Source organism: Ipomoea nil, unplaced genomic scaffold, assembly GCF_001879475.1.
Source record: "Ipomoea nil cultivar Tokyo-kokei standard unplaced genomic scaffold, Asagao_1.1 scaffold3167, whole genome shotgun sequence".
NCBI lineage: Eukaryota > Viridiplantae > Streptophyta > Magnoliopsida > Solanales > Convolvulaceae > Ipomoea > Ipomoea nil.
The window spans coordinates 3,068-14,573 of NW_017619595.1; the positions used below are offsets into that span (position 1 = coordinate 3,068).

General features: G+C 50.0%; 1 protein-coding gene across 1 annotated transcript; it reads left to right on the forward strand.

Moving 5' to 3' along the window:
• Window positions 1–682: 682 nt before the first annotated feature.
• LOC109167468 (RNA-binding protein 12-like) lies at window positions 683–1,506 on the forward strand. Its single transcript, XM_019316471.1, has 3 exons — window positions 683–1,010; window positions 1,045–1,068; window positions 1,261–1,506. Exons 1-3 carry the CDS (start codon window positions 696–698, stop codon window positions 1,273–1,275), a joined length of 354 nt encoding a protein of 117 aa, XP_019172016.1. The 5' UTR covers window positions 683–695; the 3' UTR covers window positions 1,276–1,506.
• The last annotated feature ends 10,000 nt before the right edge of the window (window positions 1,507–11,506 follow it).

Here is an 11,506-nt window from a genome sequence, read left to right on the forward strand (position 1 = left end):
CGTTGACCGTCGGATTCGCAATGAGTCATCGATTGTCTCTCGCAAGCAACTTCACTCATTGCCACACCTAGTGTGGATTATTTCTCATTTTAATTAATTTTCGGAACAAGTATCAAATATGTCACTGAGCTTATTTTTTTTTGTGCAATTGAGTTATTGAATTTAAAAAGTGCGCAATTTTACCATCAAACAAGCAGAATATGTGTAATTGAACATTTATATGATTTCTTTTAATGTAATTTAAATTAAAAATATTTCGATCTTTCATCTCAACTAATATGATTTAGGAAAAAACAAATCTTAGTATATACCATGTTATCCTATCCATCCATGCAATTAATTTGATCGAATTTTACTGGGAAAAAAAATTATCACAATTGAACATATTTTACTTGGCAATAACGCTTCCATTGAGACAACTTACAACCTCCCATATAGGAGTCCAACTCGGGTACCATATGTGCACAAGGTGCTTAACATTTTACTTGCTGATTTAATTGCATATTTTTTAAGTTTAATATATATATAATCTAATTACATAAAAACTAGGAGTATAATTTTAGTGAACTATTTTACACTTTTTTCTTAAATTTAAAGAAAATTAATTTCTCATGGCTTCCTCAGCTAACGTCAACATCTATAAAAACCCATGCATTGCATTCATTCACCAGTCACCACTACAACTCATTCCAAACATGGCGCACCAAAAAAGTGTGCCATTCCCGCGTTTACTGCCAATTCTGCTGATCCTAATGGCGTCTGTCACCGGCAGCATCGTGGTGGCAGAAGCTCGTAGTCTCTTAAACCTCAACCCTCGGAACCCACCCCCTCCTCCGCCACCTCCGCCACCCCCGCCTCCCCCAGTAGTGATTCTTCCGCCGCTGCCATCAGTACTGCCTCCGGTGAACATCCCGCCGCTGCCATCAGTACTGCCTCCGGTGAACATCCCGCCGCTGCCATCAGTGACTCCGGTGAGCATTCCGCCGCTGCCATCACTGCCTCCGGTGAACATCCCCGCCGCTGCCATCACTGCCTCCGGTGAACATCCCGCCGCTGCCATCAGTGCCTTCAGTGACTCTTCCTCCAGCGAGTCTTCCGCCGCTTGCCATCAGTGCCTCCAGTGCGTCTTCCATTAGTGCCTCCAGTGACTCTTCCTCTTCCTCTTCCTCTTCCTCTTCCTCCACTGCGTCTTCCAGTACTGCCTCCAGTGCGTCTTCCGCCGCTGCCATCACTGGTGCTCCGGTGACAATCCCGCTGTTCCCGCGGCTACCATAAACGATGGAGGACCGTACCGCATTTGAGCTAAGCTCCATGGCTTGCCGGCCGCCCTATATCGTCTCAAATACTCACTATATATTATCATCTTCTCCGATCCCTTTGCTTTATATAAGTATCCCTCTCTACTACATATAATATTTTCCTTATTTTACTTTCTATGCCCCTCTGTAGTCCGTACCGTACGCACGTAATAATATTGGAATAAACGGCGAGCCACTTATATATATACATCTTCATATCTATCATTCTACGATTTTATGCCCGCAAACACTATATGGTTTGCTTCAAGAAACATTAATTAGTTGGAAACAAGATTAGCTTTCATTTTTTTAGAGCAAATTAAAACAAAACTTCATTGAATTAACAAAATCTAATTAAAATAAAGATGGGATGAATATATATAATGGATCCATTGGTCAGTTCTAGAAAAACTAGCTCATGAGTAGAAGTTTAATATCAAATCAAATATCACTAGCCTCCAAAATCTTTTGAAAAACTGATATGTAAAATAATTATTGTCCGCCTTTTAAGAAGTCAATGTTTGTTGCATCCCACTCTAAACCGTTTGCACTCCAGACTCCTTTTGGCACCACGTAGTCTTTTTTCATCTTTGGATCGAATGGTTTCACTTAGAACCTTATCAAACACCAGACAACGAAACCCTTTCTTAGGTCGCTTCCTCTGGCCAACTTATGGACTGACAACTCTAATCTAAATAGCTTTTAGTCCAAATTCTTCTTAATTCTTTTTGAACCAGTCCAGTAGCCTTCTTCCAAATAATTCTTTCTCATTATGCACCGGCCTCAAAATGGGAGGTAGTAACAAATTATCATGGTCGTCATACACGATATGATGCTAGAACCGGGTCAATGACAATGGCTGGGAAAATAAATCATATGTTTTCCTAACAGCTCAAACAAGAATGGCAATGGCTGGGAAAATATTTGTGTTCCTTGATAAAGAAGCTTGAAAGGTATTCAAGAAAATCCAGCTGGCTTCAAAAGCTACCTGGACTATTTGTCTATTTCAGATGAGTGTTGTTGAGAAGTTGAACCAACATATTGTTCTTCCTACCAACTAATCTCAATGTTTCTTCCTGCTCTCCTTTCTATATAAGCTTGCCCAAATACAACCCCAGACCATAACTCTCTAATCCAAGCTAGAAATAGAAACAAAACATCTTCACCAAGAATGGCTCATCATCTCAACCCATCCTTTCTCCTGCTTTTCTTGATCACTCTGTCACCGGCTTTCGTACAAATCGAGGCCAGAAACCTTATGGAGATCACATTGCCTGAAATCCCAACATTGCCAAAGCCTGAGCTGCCAGAAATTCCAAAACCAGAGCTACCAACATTCCCAAAGCCTGAAATCCCAGAAATCCCAAAACCAGAGCTACCAACGTTCCCCAAGCCTGAAATCCCAGAAATCCCAAAACCAGAGCTTCCAACATTACCAAAGCTTGAAGTCCCAGAAATCCCAAAACCAGAGTTTCCAACATTCCCAAAGCTTGAAGTCCCAGAAATACCAAAACCAGAGTTTCCAACATTCCCAAGCCTGAATTCCCAGAAATTCCAAAACCAGAGCTGCTTAAGAAGCCATGATTTCTTGAAGGCTTGCTTGAGCGTGCGCACACACATATTCTCCAGGATTCTCAGATTATTTACACTTATGATTGATACATTCACTATATATTCCGGTCTTGAACGAATGGATGCACGATGTTCTCTACGTGCAGTGTGTTAGGACTCAGATCATTCATCATCTGTACTACTCATCTTTGAATTTCGTACTTAAGTGTGTTTCATTTACATGTTTTCTTGCTTTTAAATTCAACATATATGCAATGACTATTGTTTGCTTGAAGAAACATTAGCAGCAAGGTAAAGAAAAACGAGGCATTCATTTCTGGAAGTGCCAATATACATCAAAAGCGGTGAATAGATTTGGGTAAATAAGAAAAGATTAATTGAAATTGCAAATAAGAATGATAAATGAGTTTCATGCAATCAATAGAGTTTGGGTGTAGGCCCAGAGACCCACAAACTAAGCGAGTTATATGAGTTGACCGGCCTAGAATTTACAGTTATACAATTGGTCATGGTACCAAAACGATGTAAATTTTTTTTTTTTTTTTAATGAAAACCAGGTTAATGGTTGCATTTTGAACCGTACCCAATACACAGCCATGACCCTCTGGAATGAGGACGGCGGCCATGGCCGTGTTCCTTAGACGACGTGACTGTCCTCTCCGGACAGCCAAGAACAGTTTTTTTTTTTTTTATTTTTTATATAATATTTGTACTTTTAGTAAATAAAAATAAATTTATTAAAAAAATTAAAATATAAAAGACGCGTGTCAACACATAAATTTAACCTGATAAACAAGTCATTTTGGACTTAATTGAACAATTTTACCGGTTTAGGGGAGTTAGTGAAGCAAGGCTCAATATGAATTAGGCCTTGGCCCATAACCATAAACTGGTCGAGACTGGTTGTCTCACTTGTCTCCGTTGTCTGGGCAAAATTATGTTGTGGAACCGTATCCATCTTGCAAGGTGGACATGGTTCCAAAACGGCGTCGTTTTGGTGGAAAATTACGTCGTGTCGTCATGTTAATTTAAAAATAATAATTCTTTCTTTCGTCGTTAACGACATTTGTCTTCAGAAAATTTATGTTCATAATTACTGAACTCTATGTTTATAATTATAGAACTGATACTGCTAATTATGGGTAAGCAATATAGAATAACACGAGACCAATTAAAGCAAGTAAAATCTTTATTGATCACCGGTAAAGGCCCTAAGTACAATCTACTTGGTTGCTCTGAGTACCGACTGAGTGCGGTCGGGATTCTCTAATAACAACCTATCGATCGTCCCAAAAGTCCCTTACACTGTAGCTACTGTGGGTATTTATAGCCGCTATGCCGGGGACAGGATTCCAGCCGTTCGGCATGTCCTCCACGTAGCCACCACGTGTCATCCTCCCGGGTGCCCTGCCTGTCGATGTAAAGAGCCGCCACGTGTCCTTCGTCAGCTCTTTCGCCAAAGGGCTACCGCTCGGTGGTCGACACCGTTGCTCGGGCAACTCTGGTCGGTCTACGACCGGGTTCTTCTCGTGGAGCCCGACCTGTTACCTGCAAAGACAAGGAGAAAGAGACAAAGGCTCCTCGGTCGTGGTGAAGCTATGTCGGTCGGGATATTCCCTACCAAGAGCCCCCCAGCCCGGGCCTTTTTGATCAGTCGGGAAAAACGGGAATGGGATGAAGAAGCCCAACCGTCAGCCACCAAGCCGACCTGCCAGCTGTCATTCCCTCCTACGCCACGTGTCGGCCTCTGCCGGCCTCGGCGATCCCATCCGTCGCCTCGGATTCAGCGCGGGTCGTGTCAGGCAAGTTGGCCATTTCCCGCCTAAATGCCCTCCTATAAATAGGCCCTTGAGGCCCTCATTTGAACTTTCCTCACTCTTTTGCTTCAGTCCGGTATCCTCTAAGAATCCCGAGCAGAGCATCTCAGCAAGGCGATCAAGCAAAGCGAAACTTCAGATCCTCTTCCAAGTTTCTTCACTCGGTAAGCTCCTAGTTCTTTACTCTTTCTCTATTCTTCACTTGGCGTAGAAGTAGGATAGCACTAACTTCGAGCTAACTCCCCGAACCCTATACTAACTCCCGACCGACCTTTAGGTAGAATTATGTCGGACTCGGATAGTCAAAACGCCTCGATCGCGGACTATGACGAGGAGGTCGAGTACATCAGCGACGAGGAAGTGGACATTATGTCCTGCACTCCTGAAGCCAGCCCCCGAGCAACGCCAGCCCCTGAGCGAGCCGTCAAGCATAACAACGCATCAAGCTCCTCTGGGACATCGAGCTCTAGCTCCAGCGGATCGGGGAGCTCCAGCGAAGAAGAGGAAGAGAGAACCACGTCAAGCGGGCGGGGTTCTCCGACCGAGGGCGTTAGGGAAACGCCTACCCGGGTGGTTGGGGACTACCCGGAAGCTGCTCTCTCGAGGGGGGATCGGGAAAATACCCCCGAGCAGACCGAAGAAGACCCGGCCGGGCCGGCCACACCAGCCGTCGAGCTCGAATTCTTGAACAGCGAGAGTGTCGAGCAAGAAATGAGCCTGCTGACCAAAGGCGAAGCGGCTCGGATTGCTGAAGTACTCCGGGGTCGGGTTGAATTCGACACGAGCGGCAGCTGGGAACGTGATTGACAGGCATCGGGGCAAGTGGATCGGGATGCATTACGACTCCCTAATGGCCCCCGATTGCCATTCCCTTCCCGGCCCCTCTTGACGGGCCTTTTTAGCGTACTACCGGGTCGTTCCGGCTCAAATCTGCCCGAACGCACATCGGATCCTCGCCTGCTTCCCGCAGATATGCACTCGGCACCGAGGCCGAGTGCACGATGGAGTTGTTCAACTTCATCTACCAGATCAAGGTTCTCCCGGGCCGCTACGGGGGTGGGTTCCTGATGCTGCAATCCCGAGCAGATATGTGCTCCATCAAAGGCCTGCCCGGGAACAACAAGGGTGGAAGAACAGAATTTTCTCCATCAAATACGACCCCTGGATCCTCCCGGTCGATCGCACTTGGAGCAGCCACTTCAGAAAGCAAGTGGTGCCGGCCGCGACTCAGGCGCTCAAGGAGACGGTCACTCGGATCTCGAGTGAAATACACGAGTACTCCATCTTCCGGACAGCCGAGAGTCTCGCAGCCGCCAAGCTCCCGCCCCCCACGTACGAGCTAAAGGAGAAGTACCTTCCCGTACCGATGGGCGTGACGGTCGCCAAGCCGTCGAAACGGAAGAAGAAAGGTTTAGCTCGAGCTGTTCCTCCCGACCTAGCTTCATTTCTTGATCAAACTAACTTAGCTCTTTTTATTGCCAGCCATGGCAGAATTTGGTGATGAAGACACCGCCCTTCCCCCGCCCCGCCAAGATCTCCCTCGGCGGGAAGAAGAAGGCCAAGACCAAAGCGGCCGGGGAAAAGGAGATTCCCACTGCCCGACCCCTGAGCGCCTCGACCGTGACGACGGGCGAGGGCTTCGTCGTTGAGCAGCCTGACGTCCTGGTTACCCGGGTAGAGGTCGCCCGGGGCAAGGAGAAGGTCGCCGACCAGGGCGCGACCGAGGTGGGCAGCTTGAAGCGCCGCCGTGACCAACACAGCCCGAGCCCTTCGGTCGGGCGAGAGAGGGAGTCTACGTCCGTGCTGGCACGGATCCGGCAACGCCGCGCCAGCCCGAGTGGATCTGGGGAAGATGACCCCGACCCAGGTGGCTGAACGGATCGGCCACGACCTGGCTGAGGTGAGCTTTCTCAACTAACAGCTTTCTTGCTAATGTACTTTGATCGGGCTAACCCTGGATATCCTTTTGTACTGCAGATCTCCCGGGCGACCCAACTCCTTCAAGGTCAGGCTATGCTGGCGAGGAAGCTGATCATCATAAGAAGACGGCCGCTCGTCATCTGAAGGAGATCAAGGAGCTCCAGGCCGAGCTGGAGAAGGCGCAAAAGGCCCTGAAGAAGGGCGACGAGGAGCGGGTCCTCGCCGAGAAGGTCGCCAGTCGGGCGATTGGAGAGGCCAAGGAGCTGAAGGCTCAGCTCGAGAATCCGAGCGAGCTGGCGCTGGGCAGCCTTCAAAGACAAGGACTCGGGCTCGGCCTTCCTTACAGCAGCCCGGGGAACAGAGATCGGGGAAGAGCTGATCGTCTCGTTCGGTCGCTGGGGCTTTACGGCCGGGAAACGGAAGATGCTTGAAACGAGTCCGTTCCCGGTTGGAGAAGGCTCTAGACGGGGAAGACCTTCAGCTGGTCCTCTCGGTATTACCCCCGGACCTAGCCGATCCCGGTCCCTCTCCCTTCGCCCCCAAAAGCCAAGGCGTCTGAAGCCGGGGCATCAACGGCGGCCACCCGAGCGGAAAGGAACCGGCTGCCGGAGCTCGGGAGATGAAGAAGTAGAATAGGCTCCTTTCTTCTTCTTCTTTTTTGTAAAGGACCATTGATCGGGAGCCCGGTCCCGAATTGTACGGGCAACTTTTTGTTTGTTAATAAAATTTGTTTTTGCCTCTAACTCGTGTTATTCGTTCTTTCTTTTCGCACTTTTATCTTTAATTGCGTAAGTGCTGATCCTTAATGCTCGACCTCGCGGCCTTGTGGCCCGATCTTGTACTGGTTCGACCCACTCGACGCCCGACCTTACGACCTTATGGCCTGGTCGTGCGTTTGATATTTCGACGTCAAATCTGGCCAACCGATCGGGTGTACCCGATCCCCGGGCCTTTGTCGAAAATTTTTGAAAGCAAGCCTCTACGGTCGGGATGTAACCGAGCGACGGGCCTGCGAATACTTCCTTATCCCAGCCCCCACACTATTGTGCGCTCGAGGCACGAGTGGGTGCGATAGTGGACAGAAGTTAGACGGATCGGGAATAATGCCTGAGAACTCCTGGCTTCCCCGATCAGCGGCGTGACTTAAGTGTCCGCCAATGTGGAGCGCGTTTTGACCGGTCGGTAGATTTCGCCCGGTTGATGAATGTTAAACTGATCTGCTTGTAACGAAGGTAAAAGAAAATAACCGATCGGGCCGCCGCATGCAAACGGTCGAGCAATCATCGATCGTATATACATTAAACTTTCTCGCTCGCAGGCGGTTGAATTAATTTTACAACCATAAAATTTACATAGAAATGACGACCGAGACTAACCCGCAGGTCGAGCCCCACTTCGTCTAGAAAATACAAAAAATAGGCTAATGCCTAAAAAGAACGAGGTGCTCGGAATTCCAAGTCCCTCGATTAGCCGACCAGCTGTTGTCTCTAATCGGTATGTACCCGGCCGTATGATAGCGTTGATGATGTACGGCCCTTCCCAGTTCTGAGCTAGCTTTCCACCCTCTAAAGGCTGACTGGCCTCCCTTCGTCGTAGAACGTAATCTCCGACTTGAAAATAACGAGGTTGACCCGAACGTCTTTCGAACTCTTGACACGTTTTTGGTACTCGGCCATACGCCGAGCGGCTAGCTCTCGCTTTTCCTCGACCCCATCAAGGTCCACGGCCATCGCGTGTTCGTTCTCTTCCGCATTATAGGTCTCTCTCGATCGGTCGGAATCCAGGCCTCGATCGGAAGTCGGGCCTCAGCTCCATAAACCAGGGCGAAAGGGGTCTCCAAAGTAGCTTCCCTCGGGGTCGTCCGATAAGTCCATAAGACATATGGCAACTCATCGGCCCAACTACGACCAGCCGAGTGTAACTTCTTTTTCAGACCTACCAAAATCGTCCGGTTCGCGTTCTCCACTTGTCCGTTTCCCTGAGGGTAAGCCACCGACGACCGGACGTGAGTCGTCCCGATCGTGGCCAGGAAGTTCTGGAAATATTGGCTTACGAATGGCGGCCGTTGTCGCTGATGAGATGCACGGGCACACCGAAGCGGGAAACACATTGCGCCAAAGGAAGCGAGCACATTGCTGGAGAGGTAATTGTGGCTAAGGGCTCGGCTTCTATCCACTTGGAGAAGTAATCTATGGCGACGATCACGAACTTTCTGCGACCAGAGAGTTGAGGGAAAGGGCCCAAGATGTCTACCCCCCACCTAGCGAAGGGAACTGCGGTCGTGACCGGTTGATAGAAGGTTGCCGGTCGTCCAGGCATCCGGGCGTACAGTTGGCACGTCTCACATTCCCGAGCTAACTTGTCACAGTCTAGCTGGAGGGACGGCCAATAGTACCCGATTAGCATGATACGACGGGCCAGGGACCGGCCTCCTTGATGCGAAGAGCCAAATTCCCGAGGTATAGCTCCTTCATGACTAACTCGGCCTCGAACGCGGTCAAGCAATGCATAAGAGGGCCTCCATACGATCGCCGATAAAGACGACCATCCAAGACTTGGAACCTCGGGGCTCTCAGCTTGGCTTTTCGAGCACGCTGTGGGTCGTCTGGGAGTCGACCGTGCTCGAGGTATTCCTTCAGATCGGCGATCCAGCTGTCCTCCACCGGTTGGATTGGATTGACCGGCAGGCGATGGATACTGTGCTTGGGGATCACCAAGATCCGAGCTATCTTCGACATGTGTTCCGGGGCGTCTTGGGCCAGTTTGGATAAGATATCCGCATCAGCGTTATCCAACCGGGGTATGTGTCGGACGGTATACCCCCGGAACTGAGCGAGCTTTTCCATGGCAAGGTCTCGGTACAACTGCAAACGCTCACCATTGACTTCATAGTCCCGAGAAATTGCCCGACCACGAGCGCAGAATCTATTTGGGCTCGGATGTATCCAGCCCCCAAGTCCCGAGCGCATTGCAAGCCATTTACAAATGCCTCATACTCGGCTTCGTTGTTGGTCGGGTGGAACTGATACATGAGAGCAAAATAGACTTTGAATCCTTCTGGGCTCGTGACTACTACTCCTCCCCTGCTCCTTTTTTGCTACTTGACCCGTCAGTAGCCAACGACACACACTCAGCCTCGGATCCGCAACCTCAGGAGGCCGGGTATCCCGGGCGGTGCACTCAACCAAGAAGTCCGCAAGAGCTTGACCTTTAATAGCCGGTCTTGGTCGGTATTCGATCGCGTACTGGTCAACATTAACGCCCATTTGACTAGGCGACCTGATGAAGCAGTTCGGAGGACTGGACCGATCGGCTGATCGTCAACACGCAAATTGCCCGACCCTGGAAGTAGGGAGCCAACTTCTTCGCGGCAACGTATAAGGCATAGACGACCTTCTCCAGCCGGGAGTACCGGAGCTCGGGACCATGTAGCGCGTGGCTTACATAATACACCGGTCGCTGGACCCCTTCCGGATCGGTTCGGCACATACTGCGCTTACTGCGCGATCGGACACGGCGAGGTATACGTCCAGCTCTTCGCCGAGCTCGGGCTTTGAGAGCACGATTGGTGACATGAGATATTCCTTCAGCTCGTCAAAAGCCACTCGGCATTCTTCGTTCCAGACGAATCCGTTAACCTTCCGCAATACCTTGAAGAAAGGTAAAGCGCGCTCGGCTAGCTTGGAGAGAAACCGGCTGAGGGCTGCCAACCGACCGGTCAATTGCTGGACTTCCCGAACGGTGGAAGGCGGTTGCATGTCCAGAATCGCTTTTACTTTGGCGGGTTAGGCTCGATTCCTCTCTTGGTCATCATATAGCCGAGGAATTTGCCGGTCTGAACCGCGAATGTACACTTGGTCGGGTTCAGCCGCAACTGGTACTTCCTCATGATCTGGAAGCACTCCCGAAGGTCCCGAGTGTGGTCGGATCGGTCCCGACTCTTGACCAACATATCGTCGATGTAAGCTTCCATCGTTCGGCCCAGCAGATCAGCAAAGAGCATGTTGACCATCCTCTGGTAGGTGGCTCCTGCGTTCCGCAGACCGAACGGCATCACTCGGTAACAATACAGCCCATCCGGGGTCACGAAGGCTGTCTTGCTCTCGTCTTCATGGTGCATCATGATCTGATGATACCCTTGAAGGCATCCATGAAGCTCATTAACTCGGCCCGGCCGTCTCGTCGACCATCTGGTGAATGCTCGGTAGAGGATACGGGTCGAGCGGACGGGCTTTGTTAAGGTCCGTGAAGTCGATACACATCCTCCAAGCTGGGGGCTTAGGAACAAGAACGATATTTGCCACCCACTCGGGATAAATCACCGGACGGATGTGCTCGATTGCCGCCATCTTTTTGACTTCCTCCCTGACAAACTCACGGCGATCGGAGGAAAGGTGTCGTGTTTTCTGCACGACCGGCTTTGCTGCGGGATCGACGGCTAACTTGTGACAGATGACCGATCGGTCGATCCGGGCATGTCTTCGGGCCCCCACGCAAAGATATCAGCATACTCCCGGAGTATGGCCAAAACTTCCGCTCGAAGCTCGGGGGTGAGGGTTCGGCCAATATTTATCTTCCTGTCCGGTGGTCCTCGACAGGGGAACTTCTTCTATCTCTTCGGAAGGCTCGGGCTGCTCCTTCCGTTCCTTAGCCTCTTCTTTGGCTATAGTGTTCACCCGGGAAGATGGACCGGAATCACGTCGATTAACCGCTCGGGTGTAACACTTCCGGGCGGATTGGACATCGCCACGGACCACGCCGACCCCGTTAGGGGTGGGGAATTTCATGCACAGGTGGGGCATAGAAATTATCCCACCGATCTTCATAATGGCGGGTCGGCCCAAGATAATGTTGTGGACGCAATGGAGGTTGACCACAACAAACTCCAGCTCCGTTTGG

Coding starts and splice junctions, on each gene's coding strand:
- LOC109167468 (XM_019316471.1), top strand. CDS start 696: ATGGCGCACCAAAAAAGTGTGCCATTCCCGCGTTTACTGCCAATTCTG. Junction 1,011..1,044: donor CATCACTGCCTCCGGTGAAC/ATCCCCGCCGCT, acceptor CCTCCGGTGAAC/ATCCCGCCGCTGCCATCAGT.